At 42.9% G+C, this 25,172-nt stretch overlaps 1 protein-coding gene across 2 annotated transcripts in view; it reads right to left on the reverse strand.

Annotated features, from left to right (window-relative positions):
- Positions 1 to 3,258: 3,258 nt before the first annotated feature.
- The window catches only part of ZBTB16 (zinc finger and BTB domain containing 16), a 294,044-nt gene continuing 272,130 nt past the window's right edge, over positions 3,259 to 25,172 (reverse strand). For both annotated transcript variants that reach the window (XM_030221434.1, XM_030221433.1), the window contains exons 6-7: positions 11,537 to 11,704; positions 3,259 to 5,092 (exon numbers count right to left, since the gene is read on the reverse strand). In XM_030221434.1, the coding sequence (XP_030077294.1) occupies positions 4,863 to 5,092; positions 11,537 to 11,704 (398 nt within the window). In that variant the 3' untranslated portion in view covers positions 3,259 to 4,862. The remainder of the gene's footprint in view (positions 5,093 to 11,536; positions 11,705 to 25,172) is intronic.

The following is a 25,172-nucleotide window of genomic DNA, read 5'->3' on the forward strand; positions in this document are numbered from 1 at the left end:
TGAAAAGCTTTAGCATCATTCTTCTTTGCACATGCATATTACATATATATAATTTTTTTTTGCATACACAGCTATACATATATACATAAACACAAATATACACAGCAACACAAATAACCTGGTGCTCTGCAACATGTGGGACAACCTTCAAACTAGTTACTTAGGGCCCCCTTTACTAAAAGTGTATTAAGTTTTTCCCTTTTACAATGGTGCACTACCATTTTTAGGGTGCGCTAAAAATAAGCATGCGCTAAACGCTACAGACGCTCATATATTCCTATGGGCATCTCTAATGATTAGCTCACGCTAAAAACACTAGCGTGCCTTCGTGAAAGATCCCCCTTTAACAGCAAAATTAACGTGCAGTGAGCACAAGCATTGGGGCCCTTTTACTAAGCTGCAGTAAAAGAGGCCCTGCACTAGTGGCGGTGGCCATTTTTGCCACAAGCTGAGGCCCTTTTTATTGCAGCAGGTAAAAAGGCCATGCAGTAAGATTCCACCTACTGTAATGACATGTGTGTGTGTGGGGGGGGGGAGCACTTAACACCACTCACTGAAGTGGCGGTAAGGGCTCCCACGCTAACCCAACGGTAATCGGCCAGCATGTAGTGCTGCCCGATTATCACCGGGTAACATCCTGCAGAAATATTTTTCAAATATTCCCGCTAGCGCCAGAAATGCCGCGCACTGGGAGTGGAACTACCACCGATGACCACATTAGGCCGGAAGTAGTTCCAGATTGCTGTGCAGTAAGCCCATTGGGGGGGGGGGGGTTATCGCTGTTTTGTAAAAGGGCCCCCATTATGCAGTAAATATTGCCCAGCATGTTCTCTGCACTGAAATGTTCTTTACCATGTGTTAAGACTGTTTGCAATTAGCCTGTATGCACCGACACCTCTTCTTGAGGGAATTAACTGCAGAAGTGACTGCGTGGGAAGTATCATGCGCTAACTGAAGTGTGCAGTCCACACCCATAACCCATTCCTTAATACAGCACGTGGTTAGCAAGCAAATTAGCACGCACTATCATACCACCATGGTAACAGCTACTGTGCTCGTGCTGTAACAGTGCACATTCATTTGCACGTTAGCCGCTGACCCCCGGATTCTATATAATGTGCTTATAGATGCCCAAATCGGCGCAGATTCTATAACACCGTGCGTAACTTAATTGGCTTAACAAGCTAATGAATGCTGATAACAGCACTTAAGTAATAATTAGCACTAATTGTCACTGATTAGAATTTAAGCGCACAACTTGCTAAGCTTTATTCTATAACGATGTGTGCCAAACTTCTAATGCATGGAGGCAAAAAGGGGTGTGGTTATGGGCAGGGAAATGAGCATTCCAAAATTTAAGTGCCTAGTTATAGAATATGGCCCAGTGCGCCTAAATCTATGCACTTTTACATCAGGTGTTCGTTGGCGTACATGGATGCACACAGATATCAGCGCTGAAATATCAACTAAGAATATTCTACACTCGGCGCGTAAATCTAGGTGCCGATTATAGAATACACTTAGTCGGCACTGATTTCAGCGCCAATTTTTTTAGGCGCCATATACAGAATCTCCTCCTTAATGCACTTTAGTAAAGAGCCCCTTAGTTGTAATTAAATGCACATTTCGTGAGGTCATTAAACCTAAAATAAAGAACTGAAAACAACAATGAGAACATCCGAGGTAATTCAAGTATAATGTGCGAAACATGGAACCATAAGAAATGAGGGGTGGGGGGAAATAAAAATAAATATAATCAGCTCCTTCCTTTTCCTCTCAACAACCACAAAAAAATTTTAACATAAAAACAAACCAAAACATTTAAAATCTTTTTTTTTGTGTGTGTGTCCTTAATTCCCTGCAAGTATTAAAGGTTGGGCAGAAATTCTCATGGCCCTGGGGAATATTACCCAGGGGCAAGCTGAGAGGATATGGGGGAGATTCAAGACACCCCCCTTACTGGTACAAAGGTTTTGTCAGGATATACATCTAAAATTAACTTGTATTTTATAAAGCTCCATTTTCTGCTCTCTGCTATATAGATTCAGTGCTGTCATGGCAAGGGGACACCGCCTCATTTTGGGTAAGAGCAAATCACTGGAAATATAATTTTATTTATTTATTTTTTTAATATTAGTGTCTCCAGAAAAGAATTTCTTTCTATCCTTGTGTTCCAGTGGAAAATTAATACCTGTTCTATGTTTTACCCTTTTCATTAATTCACAAAAATAAGTTGTAAGTCTTAGAGAATATGCAAATCCGGAAATCTGAAAGTCCTACGGACTCCAGGAATTAAAGGGGAAAGCTGCCTTCTGGCTTTCCATTCTGCTGACAGCTTTTATATGAAAATGTTGCACAGAGAGAAACACAAAACACCTATGCTTTATCCTATTATAATGAAAAGTGATGCACTAGGTGGAGTCTCCTTGTTTTCTGGCCCTATTTTGGCCTTATTTCTCAGTTCCTTCCTTACATGTTTTATTTAGCATTTATCACTCTCCGCTCACCCTACCCAAATAGAAGTAGCCTGATACTCAGCATCACTGGCTACCACATTTAAGTTATAGCTGGACCAGGGCTGCCGCGAGGGGGGGGGGGGCAAAATTCCCCAGGCCTCCAAGGGGGGGCCTGGCACCAGGGTCTCTCTCCTGCTCTTGATGGGACCCAGGTGATCGCATCCCAACAGGCGCAGGAGGGAGAAAACTCTGTCGCCGGGCCCCCCTTGGAGGTTGAGGAGGACCTGGAGGAGCAGACACTGCAGGTCTTCCTCCAGCGCTGCTCTTCACTCTGCCCATTGCTTGCTAAGCGGCTGCTTTTCCTCTCAGGTTGAGCATGCTCGGTTTTGAAATCGAGCATGTGTTGAGAGAAAAAGCAGGCACAGGGGGTAGGCAATGGGCAGAGTGAAGAGCAGCGCTCGAGGAAGACCTCTTCTGCTGGCAGGGCCTCAGGATCCCTGCCAACCAAGGTATTTGCATTGCAGTTTCAGCGATCTGGGGGTGGGGATGCGGCAGCAATCTGGGGTGCAGTCTCAGTCTTTCGGCGGCCCTGAGCTGGACATCAGCGTCAATACTGGGGTGTTTGCTGGTACTGACAAACTTCTAAGGCATGGAAATGGAAATCAGACTAAATAAGGTGTATTAATAATTTTGTTCATTGTAGCTGTTTACAGAATTATTTTATTTTACCTTTTTTGGGGGGCTAATAAGACCTTTTTAACCAAGTCCTATTTTAATTGCATTAAGATGACAGTTTTTTTCGGGAGGGGGGAGGGGAGGGGAAACAGAAAGGAATCCAAGGTGAGACAGGGAGTGAAAAGCTTAATTAGCTTCATGTGCGCACAGATCTTGCCAGATTACAGGACTGGCCAAAACAGATTCTCTTCACCATTCCTCCCCCACTAGCATTGGAAGAACATAACTAGTGAAACCTCCTTCCAAAGGCATGGCGTACTATAGAGCTACACACCCCAGAAGGAGGTTTCAATACGCTGATTCTTGCATTCATTGCCTTGCTCCTTTAAAGGGTGTTAACTTGAACTGAATGTCAAGCGGAACAGGAACCATCCACACCCTGTCCAAAGATCCCGATTAAGAGCCTTCCACTGATCATCTCTCTTATGCAGAAATGTTTATGTTTAATTTAACCCTTTAAGTGCTATATGTCCATCAATGGAGTATTCCCCTAGTAAGTACTTTTGACTATATATATATATATATATATTTGTATTAATTTGAAAGTTGGTTGGTGGCTCAAACTCAGCCATCCTCCCAGAACGGCTCCCCCTTCTCCAAAAGGGACTGCAGCCTATATTAAGAAAAAGATAATGCTCAAAACAGACCAAGGGTTGGTTCTAGTGCTTATATGACAGCATTATCTCCTGATCAGGTGCCATCTATCAGTGAGCACAGTAAGGCCCTCTTACTTCCTCAAGAGATCTATGCTATACTCTAATGGGTGACATCCAGCTGCTAAGGGGGGAGGAGGAGGAGAGGGTGATGAAAGAAATGTGATTACCACTCCCCTCATCCTCTATATAAAGCACAGACCATTGAGCAGTAGGTGGTACTGTCATAGAGTCAATGCTGTCCTTTCTCCCTGGATGCTTGCATCAAAAGACATCAATGAGACTGCTCTGGCTAGCATAGAATGGCTCCAGAGAGCATCCATAAGATATGATAGGACCTCTCTCAATCATCTAAATGTATTTGGGGCAGAGGAAGGGGGAGGGTAGTGGTCACCACTACTACACTAAGCTGTCCATATCCCATATTTTTTTTTTTTTGGAATGTCCCACAGAGTAATGAAAAGTCAGTTCTTGGTGACTGGCACCACAGCTACAACATCCCATCAGCTCATCTACTTCACTACCCACCAGGTAGAGGCTACCCATATATTAACCCTTTACAGCCTGCAGAATCCACCAATTCCAAGGCAGCCTGGCAAGCCCATTAGTTGTGGGCTGCAGATATTGGAAGCTTTGACCCTCTCCAAGTTAGGTGGAATAAAATTAAAACAAACAACAACAAAAGAAACAAATTAAAAAGAAAATTAAAAAAAATACTCCCATTAAAATCAAAAGATAAAGAAAATAAAACAACTTTCATCTTTGTTTTTCCAATGTACTAAAGCACTTGAGTAAAGCACACAAACTTTTTCCAAGGAAATGGCAAACACACAAAAGGTTTGGCTTTTTTCCCTTGCCTTCTTCTCAGCATAAGTATCACCAAAAAACAAAACAAAACAAAAAAAAGGTGGGGGAGAGGTGATTTATACATGAGGTGCCACAGAATATGAAGAGGCTGGCCTTTCCCTTCATTTCAATCTTTTTGCCTTGTCATTCAGGACTTTTGCCTGCGTCCCTTTTACACATAGCACAGATATAGATATGTCTTTTCTATCCTCCAGTCAGGTGGGATGTCTTCGGGTTTGTGTGCCTTCATGTGCTTCTGCATGGCGGATAGGCTGGGGCAGTACTCCAGGCATATGGTGCACTGATATGGGGAGGCGCCATTGTGGGTCCTGAGGTGTTTGATCATTGCAGAGTAATCACGGGATCGCTGGTGGCACAGCTTGCACTCAAAGGGCTTCTCACCTGTGAACAATAACCCAAGTAAAGTTAGACAAGAGAGGCCTCTGCCAGTGTTCTCTCTAAACTATGTGAGAGTCCTCCAGCTGCATTGCTGTCAGTGGCTGGTGGTGTTTCCATATTGTGTTTTCAATTGCTAGCAACAGGCAGGTCCTTCTGCAGTCCTACAGAACTTGCCTGTCCCTCACTATTAAAATTTAATGGGGTTTTTTTTCAGGATCAAAAAAAAACCAAACAGCATTCAACTAAACAACAAGTTTAGGCAAATACATCAAGCAGTTACGTAACAACGAGCAAGAATGAAAGAATAATAAGCAAAAACATCTGACAGCAAAAATGAGGTAACATATGATCTCTTTTTTGTTTATGACAACCCTCCCACCTCACAACCCCTTTTTCCGTTCAAGTTTGTCGAGTATTCAGAAATCACCCCCTCCCTTTCCCTAACCTTTACCTTATCAGACAACTATGATGGCTGGACTCTTATGACCCCAGGCCTGTCCCTCGCTATCAAAAATGTGGTAGTGAAAGAGCACCCCTAGTGGCAGGAAATATAGGTGAAGGACTCCCACACATCTTAGAAGGAACAATGGCCTCAGCCACACTCAGAAACCAAAGACGGCAGGAAAAAAAGAAAAAAAAAAACTAAAGGCGCACTTCTATAACTTGGTACCAAGATGTGGGTGACAAATGGATAAACATAGCACCAATTCTCTAACAGCTTCAGGGTGTGCAGAAGCCATTATAGAATACTAACACAAAACTGCACCGGCGTGCCAAAATTTAGGTGTGTCCACTTACGCCTAAATGTGCTGTGCAACATTTGTGACTGATAGAGGAGTATTTTCAAAGCACTTAGACTTACAAAGTTCCATAGTAACCTATGGAACTTAGTAAGACTAAGTGCTTTGAAAATGAGCCTGATAGTATCCTATAAGTTACGTGTGTCGCTTGGTTACACGCCCATGGCCTACCCATACTCCTGCTCTTTTGTACCTCGTTCCTGCACGTTATGTTGCACCTCCTGCTTGGATTACACCTTTTTAAAGACTGTTATCCTGACACCCATTATTCATCAGCAACTCTGTGTACAGACATCTGTTGTAGGTTTTATGCCGAAACACAGTGCAGTCGGGTCTTGAGAAATAAAAGTTTTTTTTATTACATCTCTCATCCTTCTGTTTTCTTGTGGGAGAGCCCTGCTGCCTACACCACTCTTTCTGCTGGTTTCTACCCATACTCCCTCCATGTGTACACACTCTTGCAGCGACTTTGGCATATATGTTATAGAATAGAGTCCAACACTTAAGCTTATATATACCTGCCAATTATTGGTGCCTCTGATCGTGTAATATCATTGGATACTCAAAGCGATTTAACCGGCCAGAAATGGCTCCTGGCCGGTTAAATCGTCTGTGACTAGCTGCTAATTTTCAGCGGCAGTTAACTGGTTAGTGCCACTGAAAATAACTGGTTAGCGCTGAACTGCAAACCAGCTATTTTGGGGGCATTCCAGGGGTGGAGTCAGCATGGCCAGTTAAGAGCTAATATTCAACACTTAACCGGTTAAGATAACCGCATAAATAGTACTCCTGCTGGAATTCTGTGTGACTTTGGAGTGCAGAATCTATGCTCTGACGCTGGCTGGCCTCCCCCACTGCCCCCCCCCCCCAAAGCTTCAGTGGGCCCTCCCCAGCCCGCAGTGCTGGCTGGTTTTCCTGCTGACCTCCTGGGCCTACCTGAGTACACCCTGGTAGTTCACTGGCTTCTTCGGCCACCGAGACTTCAAGCGGTAATCTAGTGAGACTGCTGCAGGAAGTCTCGGCGGCCATTTGGAAAAAGCGGCGGCACTGGCCCAGAGCAGCGACAGCGGGCAGAAAAGAGTGGGGGTTTTCCTGCCCACAATAGGTTCTCCCCATGCAGAACACCTGCTTCTACCTCACAGTGAGTGTGGGTGGGCTTGAAAAAAATATATATATTGATGGCATGTGGGTGCAGGCAGGAGGGAGCTGTAAAAAAAATGTGGATGCTATATGTATGTGTGTGTGTGTGTGAGTGGGTGGGTGGGTGGAGGGAGGGAGGGGACTGCTAAAAAAAAAAGTGGATGCTGTGTGTGAGGGAGGGATGGAAGGGGGCTATAAAATAAATGTGGATGCTATGTGCATGTATGGGTGGGTGTGTGGGTTTGTGTGTGTGTGTGTGTGTGTGTGTGTGTGTGTGGAGGGAGGGAGGGAGGGGGATTTATAAAAAAAAAAGGTGGATGCTATGTGTGTGAATGGGTGGAAGTGGGGTTGTAAAGGTAGGTGCTATGTGTGGGTGTAGGGAAGGGGCTAATAAAAATATGGATGCTATGTATGCTGAGAGGGGGCTGGGAAAAATATGGATGTTTCTGTAGGGGAGCTGTAATATTGGTTAAATTATGACAAACTTGCATAATTTGCAAATTTTATGCACAAAATTTTGAAATTTTTTGTGCAGAATTTTGATTTTTTGGCACAGAATTCTGGAAGGAGTAAAATAGGACTGCATAAAAGTCAGTCCTATCTTTATGCAGTAACCCATAGCCGGTTATGTGCTGAATATTGGATATTTAATGGTGAAGGTTGAACACAGCCCAGCACTGAATACAGTATCTGGGTTTAATTGCAGGCAGTGGTCAGCAAAATGGCAATTGCCATCGGCTGAATAATACTTCATTACTTATTCATTTTCATTAGCTTTCTATACATTATAGATATAAATTTCAGCTACTAACTTTGGCTCATAAAGTCTATTGTGTTGGTGATTTCTTATCCCCCGGATTCTATATATGGTGCTTTGAGTTACATGCGCTTCCAATTTGCGTATACAACTTAATTAACAAGCCAATCAGTGCCGATAATTGGGCAACAATGGGTGATTATTGGCACTAACTGGCAATAATTAGAATGTATGGGCACATCTTTTTAGGCGTATTCTATAAAGAGAGGCACGTAAATTCTAGTTCATGGATCCAAAAAAGGGGGGGCATGTCTATGGGAGGAGCATGGGCGGGTCGGGGTGTTCCTAAAATTTATACACGTTGTTACAGATTTAGCGAGATCTGCACCTAATTTACATGTGGGGATTTACACCAGGTTTCCACTGGCGTAAATGGTCACGCTTAAATGTAGAGCCAGTAGCCTAACTGTAAGCTTCTTCTGTGAGAATTTTGCGGAGGCCTTTTTTGGATTCAAGAGGCTCCATGGAGCTTCAAGTGAATCGAGTAGTTAAACGGGCTTTCTTTCTTATGTGTAAACTACGTTGTATTCAAAAGTACTTTAGGGAACAATCAGTTTGGTTGCTTATTCAAGCGCTATTACTAAGACTTTTGGATTATTGCAACATTATTTATCTGAGCTGTCCCCAGTCACTATTGACAAGATTGTAAACATCTCAGGACACAGCACTGACACTGATTTTTTTCTTTGAGTCGATCAAACCAACTTTCTTCCTATTACGTTAAAGTTCACTGGTTGCCAATATCTGCCAGAATCCTTTTTAAAGTTTTTTTTTTGTCTGTTGTATAAAGTTTCCTATGAGATGGCTCTACATTATTTGGTACATTGTTTTTGTATTATCCAGTTCAGCTAGGCCTTCTAGAACGATAAACCTGTTTTCTTTCCTGTTTATAAGGGGCAAGAGCAAAATGAGATGTGTAGACTCCCTGCTTTCTTTTCAAGCAGCTAAGTCAGGTAATGAGGTTTCTCTTTTGATATTGCAGGCCCAGGGGTATTTAGATTTTAGACGTCATTTTAAGACTTGTTTCAAAAATTTGTGGGTATTTGATTGTGGTTTTTTTTTAATGACTTTGGGCCCTGTTTACTAAGCAGCGTTGTAGGCATGCTAACTTTTTAGCGAGAGCTACAAATTAACACATGCTAATAGAAACACCCATTATATTCCTATGGATCTCTCTAGTGTTATTGAGCGCTAAAACGTTTGCACACCTACAGCGCGGCTTAGTAAACTGGGCCCTTTGTTTTTATAATAAATGTATGTCCTGGCTTGCCCAGTTTCTTATCTTGCAATTGTAAGGCTTTGTGGAATATAAAAATAAACTTATGTTATGTAATTTCTAGTGTGACTGTAAATTTGGCCTTTTTCCCAATTATTTCATTTTTTTTTGGCCATGTGCTAATGTTAGCGTTAGAAAAAAAAATAATGCAGGAGTCCTTACCACTTCCTATTTGTGATGTGCTATGGGCTCGTGTATTAAGTCAACGTTATTCAGTTAGCATACGCCGTCAGTGCACTAGCTAAATAGTGCTTCCATGGCAATTCTCTGCCCTGACACAGCCCCTCAAAAAAAAAAAAAACCCAAACTAATATTTATGTGCAGAAAAGTATTCCAGCACCCACACAGAGATGTATGTTTATGCAGCTCTGAGCACTGACACAGTTTTTGAAATACAAAATATTTGTCAATAGTACAGTACTTTACCCTTTGTTCTAACACAATTCACCCTGAGCTCTGGTGTTTTTCTTTAAACCCACCCCTTTCAATAAAGCCAGAAAAAATGGGAAGTAAAGAGAAGAGAAAAAAAATGGGCACAGAACAATGAGCCAACTTTTTACTCCTCTTCAGACCTTGAATTAAAGCCTCAGCGTTAGAAACATTGGGGGCAATTCTATATAATATGCCTAAAGTTAGAAATTGGGATGATGGGCGCCAAGTGTGCATTCTAAATCAGCAATTGCAAGCACAATTGCATTTAGAGAATACTGGCATCAGAAACGTAGCCAGGTTGAGGGCACGAGGGGGGGGGGGGAGCGTACTGCCGATGGTGCTGGCGCTCAATTTAAACGTGACAGATCACATAAAAAATAGGGGCAGCCGAGGAAATTAAAACTCGAGCAACCCTAATTTTATCCTCTGTATTTTTACAAGATAAGGAGGCCTTATTAAGGCTCTACTTTAAAAATATTCAATTTCCCCAGATATTTCTAGATGGACTCAACAGAGAAGGAAGAAATTTCTGGAAATATAACTGGAAGTTACAGAGATAAATGCTTGTTTCCAATTGAGATTTCCTTGCAAATGTTTGCTGTACTTTAAAGACAATAGATATGTTTTCTATGAACCTGAACAGTTACGTAGTTTTCTAAATATGCAAGATAACAAGAAGAAGACACAGATATGAAGCGGTTTAAGTAAATGGAAGGGGTAACCACCTTTTTTCCCCTTAAATTTAGAATTGTTTCTTCTAAGACCAACTTCCTTTGGTAATTAATTGGATTCTCTCCAATATTGTGGACTATTAAACCAATATTTGTAAGATTACTTATTAATTTCTATTTTTCTTTCCTCTTCTTCCCTTTTAGAAGTAGAATATATTTACAATATTGGTGTATCTTATCAAAGATAAGGGCAGGCGGAAGTTCATTTGGGGGAGCGGCTGCTCTCCTGGCGAACCACCTAGCTACACCTCTGACTGGCATAAGTCCACATTTATGCGCCAAACTTTAGGCATGAGTAATTACGCTAGCGGAATGGCTGGTGTAAATATTCATGCCTAACTACAGGCAGTTAGGGGCATAATTGCCAGTTTTCTGCAAGATGTGCTCGTGTTAGGCACGCCATGACCTGCCTATGCCCCTTCTAGTTGCAGAATCCCGACTAAGGGCAGTTGTGCCTATCACTGCTAATTATTTACAGTTAGCACCAATTAACCTTACAGACAATAAATGGTTAACACCAATTAGCAAAGCCACATGTGTAATTGACACTTTTCTGTAACTTGCGTGCACAACTTTGCGTGTTAAAGGCCAGATTCTATGTATGGCGCCATAAAAACTGGTACTGAAAAAACCCGCACTTAACGCTATTCTATAAAAACTTTGCCTAAAATTAGGTGCAGCCATTTATGCCAACTAAAACTTGGTATAAATGCCCACGTCTTATTTAGGTGCAGATCGGGCATATTCTGTTATAACGCATATAATTTTCAGGAACGCCCACAACCGGCCCATGCCCCTCCCCATGGGCATGCCCCCCCTTTTGTGATCCACACATTAGAATTTAAGAATTTACAGAATATGCTTAGAAAATGGTGCAGGCATTTCTCGTTATCACCCAATGTACTGGCACTGATTTAGCTTTGTGTGCAGATTTGCATGTGCAGCTTTAGTCACCATTTATAGAATCTGGGGGTAACCGTAAAATTGTGCAAGTTTATAGAATCAAGGGGATTACGCTCAACTTTCTGGTCTTAGGCACATGCCTCTGCCTTGAAGAGCTAATACTTTTATTATGGGAATTAAGTTAGCTGTGTGCTGATGGCAGAGCAGATTTGTGCACACACCTTGTAAGATAGGGTACTCACAAAATTGTGCGCCAAATCCAAGCTAAGCTATGCACATAGCCCAGAGCACTTTTAATACATTGGCCCCTGAGGAGGAGAATTGAGAGTTCAGTGTAATAACCGGTACCTGTATGGACCCGGTAGTGGGTTTCCAGCTGGTGCTTAAGGCTGAACTTCTTGCCGCAGCCATTGCACTCGTAGGGCTTCTCACCAGTGTGTATGCGCTTATGACCCTTCAGAGTGCTCTCATCTCGGAAACAGCTCCCACAGAACTCGCATTCGTATGGGTGATCACCTGCAAGAAGACAGAGGTGGCTCCGGTTTAGTACCAAGCTGTGTTCCCTTTACGCCATGCTCCAAAGCAAATAAATGCCTTCAAATTGCTGACATCTGCATTAAGGAAGCAGCGCGGGGACCAATATTTATTTAGTTAGTGGGACCTCAGCATCCCCGCCAACAAAGGTATGTTAGTGCACGCAAGGGGGGAAAGGAGGAGGGAGGTATACTTTGTGTCCCCCCCCCCCCCCAGTCCACCCCTGGGTGCCCCCAAAATTGGAGGGCTGGTGTCGCTCCTGGTCTAACTTGATGTAGATTTTCAGTGATCTTATCCACCCAAGTAGGATTACTGAAAAATACACATATAATTTTACACATTTAATTTATTTGGTTTAAACTTAAGAGGTGATTTTAGAAAGTTTGTGTGGCTGGGGGAGGGGGGTGGAGGGGTAAAGGTAAATGATACTGTTGACTGTTAAATTGCAATTATCCTGTTAAAACGAGAATACCTAACTTGTAAAACTGCTTCATTACACAATGTTTAGATTTGCTTATGATTTGTTGAAATAAAAATAATTGACGCCCCACTCCCACCCCGTAGTTTCACATGTGCTGATTTTGCAGTGCTGCTATTTACATATGTAGAAGTCACAAGACATACAGATTTGAAGGGGGCGCATCCTGGGCATGGTTTGAGAAGTCCAAGAAAATATGTTAATTCTTATTTTACTATGAGAAGTGCACACAGGACCCAATACTCAAAAACCTTTTGACACCTAAGTTAGACTCCTAAATTTGTACCATATTTTCAGTCAAATTTAGGAGCCTAAGTTTTCAGCTGAAAATTCATCTTAATTTAGGAGCTTAAATTTATGTATAATTTCTGCTTGTTATACTACTATCATGTTTTACTATCATCATATTACCCAAGATCCTTCTGTAATATTACATGTCTATTTTCTTATATATTTCCACCATTCATGATGTATTGTAAGCCACATTGAGCCTGCAAAGAGGTGGGAAAATGTGGGATACAAATGCAATAAATAAATAAATAAATGAATATAAATTTAGGTCTGCTATTTATTTGCCTAGATTTATGAGGCAAACTTATGAAACTAATACTGTGTTAAGCTCTGAACCTTATGCCTGCTATAAATCTGCCCCCGTTGCCATACACTTGATGTTCCCAAATTTAGGGGTCCTTTTACATAGATGCGTTAGCGTTTTTACTGCACACTAAAAATAAGTATGCACTAAATGCTAGAGACACCTCTAGCATTTAGCGTGAGCTAAAAACGCTACCACACCTTTGTAAAAGACCCCCATAGAAATTTAGGGTAATTTTGAGGCTCTTTTACTAAACTGCAGTGAGTTTTGCATTTACTGTACATTAATATTCACTTTAAACATGTGGTAAGTGCAATGCCTATGTGGTAAATGCAGGGGCCATGCCCTGAATCTGCCCTGCATTTAGTGCACAGGGCACACAGTTCATGCACAGCCTAGAGCACTGTTACATGTCTGGGCTGATAGCACAGAAGGCCCGCACTATCAGTTCGGGCATGTAATGAAGTGGCAGAATGTTACCTCTCTATGTACAGCTTTCTGCAGTGGTGCTACCCAATCACTCCCCTCCCCGAGCATCCCCTATCAGCACTCCTTCCTGATCCTCCCCTCTAATGTCAACCCCCCCCCCCCCCCCCCCGCGACACATTACCCCCACTGACTCAAAAACCCCAACCGACAACTCAAGAACCTCATCCTGACTCCAAACCCCATCTGATGCCACATAAGCCTCATCCCCATCCCCGACTTACCCAAGTGTTAGTATCAGAGGCACAATGGGTCCCTGGAGGCAGCAGTCCCCCTCTACTGCTGCCTAGATTGGAGCCAGAATCCAAAATGGTGTTGATGATCCCTAGTGGTAGTATTACATGACAACCACTAGAGGTCATCCTTCTATATACAGAGACTTCTTCTGCACGGAGATGGTGCTCCATGGGGCTCTAATGAGACAGTGAGGTGGGGGGGCACCAAGGCTGGGATCAGGGCCCTTTACAAAGGGAGCGGCAACTTTAGAAAGCTGCTCCCATGTCTAAGGGGTAGGAGGTTGTCTAGTGGTTTTCCCCATGTGCAGCTTTTCTAAACCGTTGTTCCCTTTCTATATGAGGGACTTTGCATTGCAGTTTTGCATCTATGTTACAAGAGTCTCTTCATTTGGCAAAGGCTCTAGTAAAATAGTATGGGAATCTCTCTCTCCATGTTCTATATAAAATCTGCCTCCACGCATTTCAATTTCAGGTCTGTGCAAGGGAGGGAGGGGGAAGAACTGCGTTGAAAATTCAGGTGGGTAGAAAGCTCCCTTTTGTCTTAAATCTTCAAGAAAGCATTTCTCAGTAATGAAAGATTTCCAGACTCAATATTTCCACTACACTGTTGATAAGTAATAAATGAACCTTCAAGCACAAGGCTCCAAATTCTAGGAATGGAAGGTGAGGTCCTGCACTGATCATTTATTGCACATGCGGAGGCAAGCACGATAAAGACGGATGGATCACCCCAGACTTGTTCATGAATATTTAAATATTCCTGATTTGTCTTGTCACTGTAATTACAATTTCTCAGCGCTGCCTATTCTACAACCACAGTTTATGGTAAAGAACTGGCCAACTGTATTTCACTTGTCCCACTGCAGATGTGCAGAGCAGCCCAAGCGTGTAATGCGTGCCACGTTTCATACATTTTCTTCAGCCGCTGAAGGCTTAAGTCATCCACAATGACCTACGTTTTTTCATTATCCCGATGTCAAACTGCACTCGTGCCTAAGCATAAATTGTTCTTCTAGTTACAGACTCTCCTTCCTGGGCTTTTCACATCCTCATTAATACGGTATTTGTCACTTGTTCTCTCCCTTTCCTTCTTCAGATCCAGAACAATTCTCCACCCATAAAATCCAAAGATACTCTTCCTACAGATATCTGGGCTTTGACATCTTTTGGGGGGTGTTTTGAAAAAATCTATACCCAGCAATATTAGGGAAAAGGGAGGGGAATTGATACACCACCTTTCTGTGGTTACAATGAAGGCGGTTTATATATTATATATAGGTACTTATTTTGTACCTGGGGCAATGGAGGGTTAAGTGACTTGCGCAGAATCACAAGGAGCTGCAGTGCAAATCAAACCCAGTTCTCCAGATTCTCTGGCCACTGCACTAACCATTAGATTACTTCTGTACTCCTACTCCACTTCCAAAGCACCTGACAACTGTAGATCAGAAAAGTCTGACAAGCTGGCTGTTGGGTGTGATTGTTTCTAATGTTTTGTATGAAACAGAGCTGAAGTACAGTTTGGGGTTGTACACATAACTAAGGAGGAAGCTCCAGCATGGAAAGAACTTGCACTAGGAACATTACTGGCTTTACTGATTTGAGTTGTGTATTGGGGGGTTTGGGGGGGGGGGGGGAAGAGCAGCTAAATGAATGGCTTGGGTCTGGGACAGGTTTCCCATCCACTCTCACACCTAGAATTATCAGAAGCTACACTGGTGGCAATCTGGGAGGGATCACTACAGAAGGGAATTTCAAGACTGGTGGTGATCCCCTGTCCTCATCACAAAGAGAGCAGCCCACCTCTGGCTATGACACTTCCCAGAGGGTATGGGTTAGGTCAGCAGGAGCTCTGTGCTGCTTCAGGCTTGTGCATACAGGGGGTGTGTACCAGTGGTGCCCCACATCATGTAGCTTCATCCTTCCCTAAAACTGGCCCTGGGCATATGTATCACGTTAGAACAGGATCTCTTTCAAGGACTGGGTTGACACACCAAATCAGTCTAGTTTTCAAAATATTCACAATGAATATGCGCATGATAAATCTGCATTCACTGCTTCCGTTACTTGCAAATCCATCTCATGCATATTCACTGTGGGTATCCTTCTTACCTACAAATGCACTCAGTCTGCTGCCCCTCACTATCTTTCTACCCTCATCTCCCCTTACGTTCCCGCCCATAACCTCCGTTCACAGGATAAATCACTCCTCTCAGTACCCTTCTCCACCACCGCCAACTCCAGGCTCCGCTCATTCTGCCTCGCCTCACCCTATGCTTGGAACAACCTTCCTGAGCCCTTATGCCAAGCCCCCTCCCTGCCTGTCTTCAAGTCTTTGCTTAAAGCCCACCTCTTCAATGGTAAAATTATATATCATACCTGATAATTTTCTTTCCATTAATCATAGCTGATCAATCCATAGACTGGTGGGTTGTGTCCATCTACCAGCAGGTGGAGATAGAGAGCAATCCTTTTGCCTCCCTATATGTGGTCATGTGCTGCCGGAAACTCCTCAGTATGTCGATATCCAAGCTCCATCCGCAGGACTCAGCACTCAGAGAATTACACCCACAAAGGGACACTCTGCCCAGCTCACCACCGCCAAAACGGGGGAGGGGAATTAACCCAGCTCATCCCCACACAAGTGGGGGAGGGGAATCCGTCCAGCTCATCCTCGTGGAGCGGGGGAGGGACACCACCCCGCCGATGCGGGGGGATCTGGCTTATCCTGCAACTGCAACCACGGGAGGAGTTGACTAACCCTAACACCGCCGAAGCGGGAGGGGTACAAAGCTGCCCTACAGCCGCACGAAGCGGGAGGGAGCGCCGGCAGAATTTAAGTCTCAATCCAGCCCCATAAAACGGAGGGGAGAGGAATGCAGCAGCTCACTGTAACACAAACTCGTCTCAACTCTTGAAGAATCCAATTGAAAAAACTTGAACACGAAGTCCTGAACAGGAACTGAAGACTAAACTTGAATCTGAAATGCAACCAGAATATAAACAGTACAGATATCTGGGAGGGGCTATGGATTGATCAGCTATGATTAATGGAAAGAAAATTATCAGGTATGATACATAATTTTACCTTCCATATCATCATGCTGATCAATCCATAGACTGGTGGGATGTACCGAAGCAGTACTCACCCAGGGTGGGACATTGAAATCCCTGACCGCAACACTGAAGCTCCAAACCGGGCCTCCGCCCGAGCAGCCACAGTCAAGCGGTAATGCCTGGAGAAGGTATGGGCCGATGCCCAAGTTGCCGCCTTGCAAATCTCTTCCAAGGAGACGGACCCGGCCTCTGCCATCGAGGCCGCCTGAGCTCTAGTGGAGTGAGCCTTCAGCTGGATAGGCGGCACCTTCCCCGCGGCCACATAAGCCACTGCAATGGCTTCCTTGACCCATCTTGCCACTGTAGGCTTAGCAGCCTGCAGACCCTTACGAGGACCTGCAAACAGGACAAACAGATGATCCGATTTCCAGAAATCATTGGTCACTTCCAAGTATCTGATGACGACTCGTCTCACATCCAGATATTTGAGACCTGAGTATTCCTCTGGGTAGTCCTCCCTACGAAAGGAGGGGAGACAGAGCTGCTGATTCACATGGAAGCGAGAAACAATCTTGGGCAGGAAGGAAGGCACTGTGCGAATAGTCACTCCTGCCTCAGTGAACTGCAGAAAAGGATCTCGACATGAGAGTGCCTGGAGCTCGGAAACTCTTCTGGCTGACGTGATAGCCACCAAAAAGACTGCTTTCCACCTGCTGAGATAGAGAACATACTGAGGAGTTTCCGGCAGCACATGACCACATATAGGGAGGCAAAAGGATTGCTCTCTATCTCCACCTGCTGGTAGATGGACACAACCCACCAGTCTATGGATTGATCAGCATGATGATATGGAAGCTGCGTTCGGCACCTAACCCTTACCGTTCAGTGAATCCAGACTGCCCCAATTTGACTGCCCCTATCGGACCGACCATTCACTTGTCTATTAGATTGTAAGCTCTTTGAGCAGGGACTGTCTCTCTTTGTTAAATTGTACAGCGCTGTGTAACCCTAGTAGTGCTCTAGAAATGTTAAGTAGTATTAGTAGTAGTAGTGGTATCCTGAAAATCTGATGGACTGGATGCATTCTGAGCACTAGATTGAGAACCCCTGTGTTAGAACAAACTGGATTTGAGATTTAATTACTTGACTTTTCAAAATCTGACTTCAAGTTGAGTTACAAGGAGATAACACAAGCTATAACCCCCCCGTTCCAATGGATTTACAATGTACGTTGTACCCAAGGCAACAGAGGGTGATATTGACTTGCCTAAGATTACAAGGAGACTCAGTGGGAGGAGGATTTGAACCCTGACTTCCCTGGCTGTCAGACTAATCCTCCAATACCAGGGCTCATCTCTTTGAGTGGTTTGCACCTGAGACTTCCATTGATCAGTCCATTTGCTACCTGTGCTATGAGTTGAATGCCAGCAGCTGAGTTGGGTAGTGGAGACCTGAAGATTTCCCTGAGAGTGGACGAGTAACCCAATGGTTATCACAGTAAGCTAAGAACCTGGAAAACTGGATTTGATTCCTGCTGCAGTTCCTTGTGACCCCGAGTAAGTCACTTAACCCTCCATTGTCTCAGGTACAAAACTTAGATTGTGAGCCTACTAGGAACAGAGAAAGTACCTGCACATAAAACATGTAAATTGCTTTGGCAGTATATCAAAACCAATACTCTTTATCTTCTTTACCCTGAGACGATTAGAACTACAAGTCCATGCATGCAATGGGGTAAAAAGCCAAGACTGGATTAGCATACTCTTGAAAGCATAGAGCCAATAAATAATGAACAGAGGAACAGAAGAACTGCGTAAGTACATAGGTACATAAGTATTGCTACACTGGGACAGACCAAGGGTCCATCAAGCCCAGCATCCTGTTGCCAACAGTGGCCAATCCAAGTCACAAATACCTGGCAAGATCCCGAAAAAGTTCAATACATTTTATGCTGCTTATCCTAGAAATAAGAAGTGGATTTTCCCCAAGTCAATTTAATAATGGTCTATGGACTTTTCCTTTAGGACGCTGTCCAGACCTTTTTTTAAACCCCGCTAAGCTAACCACCTTTACCACATTCTCTGGCAACGAATTCCAGAGTTTAATTACACGTTGAGCAAAGAAAAGTTTTCTCTGATTTGTAAATTTGTAGCTTCATCGAATGCCCCCTAGTCCTAGAATTTTTGGAAAGAGTAAACAAATTATTCACATCTACCCGTTCCACTCCACTCATTATTTTATATATGTCTATCATATCTCCCCTCAGCCATCTTTTCTACAAGCTGAAGAGCCCTAGACGCTTCAGCCTTTCCTCATAGGGAAGTAGTCCCATCCTCTATCATTTTTGTCACCCTTCTCTGTACCTTTTCTAATTCCACTATATCTTTTTTGAGATGCGGTGACCAGAATTGAGCACAATATTCAAGGTGTGGTTGCACCATGGACCGATACAAAGACATTATAATGTCCTCACTTTTGTTTTCCATTCCTTTCCTAATAATACCCAACATTCTATTTGCTTTCTTAGCCACCGCAGCACACTGCAGAAAATATCAATAATGATGCCGAGGTCTCTTTCTTGGTCAGTGACTCCTAACGTGGAACTTTGCATTACGTAGCTATAGTTCGGGTTCCTCTTTCCCACATGCATCATCTGGAATGATCTCTCCCTGTAGCCATGGGCATCTGTTAAACACCATGGGGAGGCCAGTGGTAGCACAGAAGCAGGACACAGGTGCCCAAGTGAACACATTGTGCCAAAAAGTTTCTCTTCGATAATTAGCAACAGAAGAAGAAGGGAGCATGATAGGTCAAAGAGGAGGAAGGAGGAGCTAGGTTGATGGTAGAGTAGCCAATACATTATGCCACCAAGGCAGCAGCCAAGCAGGGAAAGATAAACTGCATATATTATTACAATATGTGACAGGCTAGTGCCACCACACTGTCCATGATGGTCTAGACACAAAAATGAGTGAGAGAACACCACCTTTCTCCAACATACTCGCTACAGATCAGTTCACAAGACTTCTGAACAGGGAGTTCCCCCCTCTCCCTGGCTATGCTATCTCTCAGAGTGTGGGTTGGGTATGCAGGGGTCTATGCTGCTGTACCAGTGGTGCCCCAGGAACTAGGCTGAATTATGGTACATGACTGTCTATTAATGAAGTTACTAAAAAGTATATTTATCTTGCTCCCATGACTTGTGAAGCCTGGAAGCAGAGCCTTTACCTACTCTTACAGCACTAAATTGAGAGCCATCTCTTCCCTCCTCCCTTTCCTCCTGCCTCTCTTTAGGACATAAGGCCATTTTAAAATGGAGCGTTAAGTCTGAAAGGCTTATGTGACAGAATTGTGGTGAATTTAATTATCAAATCCTATCACAGGTTAAATGAGGTTTAAATAAGGAATCTGAAGAGTATAGCAAAACAACAAAATCCACCCCCTTCAGACTCAGACCCACAACAAACCCCCCCCCCCCCCCAAAAAAAAAAACAGAAAGCCATCAGATCTGACATTTATTCAGAGACAGGCAGTCACTCTTGTTCATAATAGCATACACACACACAAAAATCCAATATGTGGCATGTTGATTAAGTTAGTAGGCTTCTTAATGAGCTTGACATTAAGTGCAGGACAAACGGGACTAATTACAGTCCCCCACCTCTGGCTGCCAGTCTGCACCTGTGACATCCATCGCCCCTTCACCCCTCCCCCAAAACCATGCCCTGCTTCTCATCTGAACCCTCCAATGATACCTGGTAGCATCTGTCTGGTTACCAATTGTTTCAGTCATAAAACCAGCCAATCTCTGCACTCCCCCCCCCCCCCAAACAAGCAGCTGAGAGTTTATTAGATGACGAGGCGTGCAAATCAGGGATCTATCAATGCCACAGGCTCGGCTGGCCTCCACTACCCAACACAGCTGCTGGCGCTCAACTCACAGCACAGGCGGCAAACGGGCTGAGAACAGCTACTGAATATTAATGGCCTGATCCATTGTCTGTAAGGACAGGGAAAACAAAACAAAAGAGAGAGAGAGAGAGAGAGAGAGCGGCAGCTCTTTGCATTCTGAGGGCACAAATGCTCATTTCTTTCCTGTTTCTTATATTGTTGGGGGAAGCGGGTGGGTTGGCGGGGAACTGCCGAAGAGTTACAGAACACTGGGGGGTGTCCTGCTGAGAAGGAGACTGGTGGGTTATGGAAGAATTTGCACCACTTCAACTTCTAAAACAGAGGACAAGGAAATCCACTTAGGAGCAACATTTTTACATATATTGTATACAATGTTAAAAGAGCCTCACAACATACAAGAACAGATTTCTCAGTCCCTCACTTCCCTGAGAGGGAACACATCTTCTGTTCTAGAACATTCTCATTAAAATATTCTCTTTTTGAAGGCCCTACATGCTCCTTCTCCAGAGGTAATTCCACACAAGCCAACCCTTAAAAAGTTCTGGCAGGAGGAATGCAAAGTATTTCTGGTTTTATGCCGGGATGCCAACCTATTTTATGAACACAGTGAATGAGCCTCAACTGAGGTGATATCCAAGGCTTTCTCTCTTCAGTAATGTCTGCTGCTGAGAAATGGAAAATTTAATTGGACATAAAAAAATTTTTACGAGCAAACTCATGACCTACACTGAAAATTTTTTTTGTTATTTCATGGCACACACCATAGCCTCTGCGGCATGGAATTCAAGAGAGGATAACATTAAATACTAGAATAAGACTCCATAGGAAAGAGCTAAATATACCCTAAGCTGGTCCCAATCTCTCTCCTGCAACCTGAGAGAAGCACCAGGAGTTGAAAGTATCAAAATGTCCAGTTATCTATGCAACACAGGAATTTTGCAAAATAGCCCAAGCCCAAGGGGGTCACATTTCTAGCAGTTTTTTTTTTCAGACTACTACAAATGCCTTGTGTTTCTTGCTCTCAAAGGTTCAAGGAGACTAAAGTCCTTGTTTATTAAACCTTTTTTCCTATTCTACTTTTAGAGGGGAAAGCGGCAGTAAATCGCTGCCTAAGTAATTCTTCTGGAGCCATACAGAGAGTTGGAAAACAAGGGAAGTCTTAATTCAGGCTTCTTTTTTATGCATTCAGCCTAGTACATACTAGTGTTGGCCTCACCCAGTAGGTGGCAGCCACACGTACTGTAGCTGAAAGGATAGACATGCCTTAGTATCTACATGTACTACAGCAGAGGTGTAGGTGTGTGTCTGTGTGTGTGTCTGTGCTAAAAAGAAAGGGGAAAAAAACGGGTGAAGCCCTTGATTTATGAATAAACTGGTGTTATACTCAGTCTCATCATTCCTGGTATGGCTCCTCCTCTCTAATACTACATGTGTCCAAATAAATGAAATCATTACATGATGTGAAACACGTGAAAATGATGTTTGCAATATGCTGTGTTAGACCACCTTTTTTATTTTATAAAAGTTAAATCACTTGATTTAAGTATACAGTGAACTATGGGGGATTTACAAGCTATTCAGCACCATGCTGTGGACAGCTCCCATCATGGGCATACATCAAAATTAATAACAAAGAAAAAATCTCCACATATCATGTGAAAAAAACTTTCTAACACAAACATTAAAAAAAAAATTATATAATTGTGCTCATACAGTTGCGAAGCGACATCAGGCACAACATGGTGCTGACGAGTCACACCTTTTTATATTACAATCACTGCACAAATAGTATATCTCAATGCCCAAACTGTTATCAAAAAGTTTATTAAAAAATATTAGATTATGAACACCACAAAAAATGTGCACTTTATACTAGTTCTTTCAGTGACCAATCTAAATGAATCCACTACTTACTCAAAGGTTATAAATATGTCAACTGGATGCACAAGCTGAAGACACTTCCAAAGTTTCATCTAAAAGGGTTCCCAGTCCCCAACATGGACATCAAAATTAATAGCAGTTTTGAAATGTGCTAATACAAGATTTTCAAAAATAACCCAGCACAATATGATTTTTTTTTTTTAAACCCAGAAGCTTCTTTCTGCTCCTTTCTACTTCCAGCTCTATTAGAACCAACCCTGGGATGTGGTACTATTAGTTTTCATCCAAAATTATCTGGGGAGTTTTCCCTCTTATACCTCCACTCCACCAAACATATCTAGTCTGAAAAATTACAGTGATGGTTCTGGGCCAGGGACCATATATTGGGGCTCCTAGGGCTGTGAATCCTGTTTCATTTTGCATTTAAGAAATAATCATGACTACCTTCACCCACTCCCAGGTCTGGCAGTGAGTCACCACCTCTCCATCATCTCCTCTCAACCTGGGGAGCCAAAGACAACTTAAGCATGAAACTGAGGACTTTCCACTTAGCAGCACACAACACTTGGCATCTAAGCCAGCTCATGTAATTCAGGACCAGCCCATAATATATATGGTCCAGCCCTTATAATTTAGCTCTTTAAAACACTAGAAAAAAATACATTTAGCAATTTTGCAGAGCAGTTAAGTACAATTAAGAAAAATGATTATTTTAAATTTAAAATCTGAACAGATGAATGCTCAAATGTTTAAAGTTTCCTGTTTAGCCACACCCACTGCTATGAAGTTAAACAGATTTCTGTGTTGGTATTCATCAAGATCCCATGCAGGCCTCCCTCTGATACATGTAAGCAAGAATACAGCATGCAGAGCTTAAAAGTACATTTTGGGATGGCTATAGTAAATTGTGCTATTTTACTACAGCAACATTTTCCACATGTGTGATTCATTTGATAAACTGAAATTTGTGCTGCTGCAGGTGAGAAAATTGCATGTTCCTGGCAGCAGAAATGCTAACATAGCAGGCCCACAAGATGTGTCCGCTTTTTTTTAAGGTCCAGGCATCTGCAGGAGGTGTTACTCTGCCACCCTGATCTCCCAATCCAATATCTCCTGCACCTCTGATCCCCTCTGCATATTAGCCCACAATCCATAGCCCTCCTGCTCCTTCCAGGGCTCTCCTGGTTGCAAGTGGGTGGCAGAAGCGCTCCCTGGATGTGCTTGACCTAGTGGCTGTAGTCTTCAAAATGGCCACTAAATCTCCATAGCAATAGTCTCATGGTACTACCGGAAGACCCCCTTATTTGGCAGCTTCCCAGGTGGTAGTAGCATGACACTACTGCTAGGAGGACATGATCATCAGGAATTGCTAGGGCAGGAGTATCTTAGGATTTCTTGAGCCTCCACCTCCTCCTCCCCCCAGCCACCAAGGAGAAACCTAGTAAGTGCCAGAGGGGTATAGAGGGTGTGGAAGGTTTATATGGAAAGGGGATTTGGGGATGGAGGGCATTTTCTTTCAGCAATGGCCCCTTTAAGAGGCTTATCAAGAGCAGCAGACTGTGGGTTAGTGGCCCAATGCTCATGGAGAAGAATGATAACGTCACCTCAAAGAGTGACGATTATGTTTCCATGAATAAGGCAGCTTGCATGGTTAAACACAAGCTGCTCTATTGATATTGTACAATGAGCTCCTCTGCATCTCATTATTATCTACTATGGTTGGAAAAATCACATGTTAAGTGGAAATAATGCACTTTTTGCCACAATAGTAACTCTGACCCTTAGTTTAAGAATAGTAAAGGAAGCTATAAAAATGGTCTACACCCTTACATTTCAAAAGAAGAGCAAATATTTTGTTTTCTGAACATGCTAAGATGAAGACAACGAGACTCCGGATAGAGAAAATGAGAGGAAGCAAGAGCAGCTATGGAACAGGCATATTGGTATTCTCAGGAGTCCAGACAATACTAATGCAAGACTGTTTTTCTTTAAAATCTGTGACCCACTTAGCAAAAAGGTACCAAAAGTGGGGTCACAAATAGAGATAAAGACTATAAAAGTTAGGAGGGGCAACTATCATTTTTGAAAGTTTTATGTACTATAGGGTTAGTAGAATGGAACTATGCAATTTTTTTCACCTACAGGTACCTAAAGAGGGGTATGTGATTTCTGGGGTTAATTATTTTAAAGACATAAGTAGTTCATACCCAAGGCTGAAATTTGGCAGGATTATGCAGTTAATATCCCTCTACCTTGTGGTATACATAAATCACATACCCCACTTTAGGTACCTTTTCACATTTAATTTAAATATATATGTAAAGAAAATCAAAGGCAAAGTGAAAAATCTGTAAGTATGAATCTACACAAGCTCCTATCTGTGCCAGTTGCAGTGAGTGGAACTAGACAGATTCAACTAAAGATTACAATGGAAGAACTCCACCAGTTGATAGTCAGAATTTTGTTAAAGAAAAAAAATAGGCAATTGATCTATAAGGTCCAGCATGGACAAAAAGAAGAAGTACATCTTAAAAAAAAAAACCTCCAAGATTTGCAAAATGTACAAAATGTTAAATTTATTCACCACTAAAATAATAAATACATAAATAATTACAAGTCCGACACAGCCATGTTTCACCTTCTCAAAGGGCTGTGTCATTGCTGTTGCTGCTTCTGAAGAGAGAGTTTAAAACCAATAGGTGAAGCGTTCTGTCAACACCTCTGGGTTTCTGTTTCAAGCTCCTGACGCAGCCCTTTGAGAGGGCGAAACATGGCTGTGTCTGTTACCTTACAGGCATGCTACTC

The sequence above is a fragment of the Microcaecilia unicolor genome, chromosome 12 (genome assembly GCF_901765095.1).
Source record: "Microcaecilia unicolor chromosome 12, aMicUni1.1, whole genome shotgun sequence".
NCBI lineage: Eukaryota > Metazoa > Chordata > Amphibia > Gymnophiona > Siphonopidae > Microcaecilia > Microcaecilia unicolor.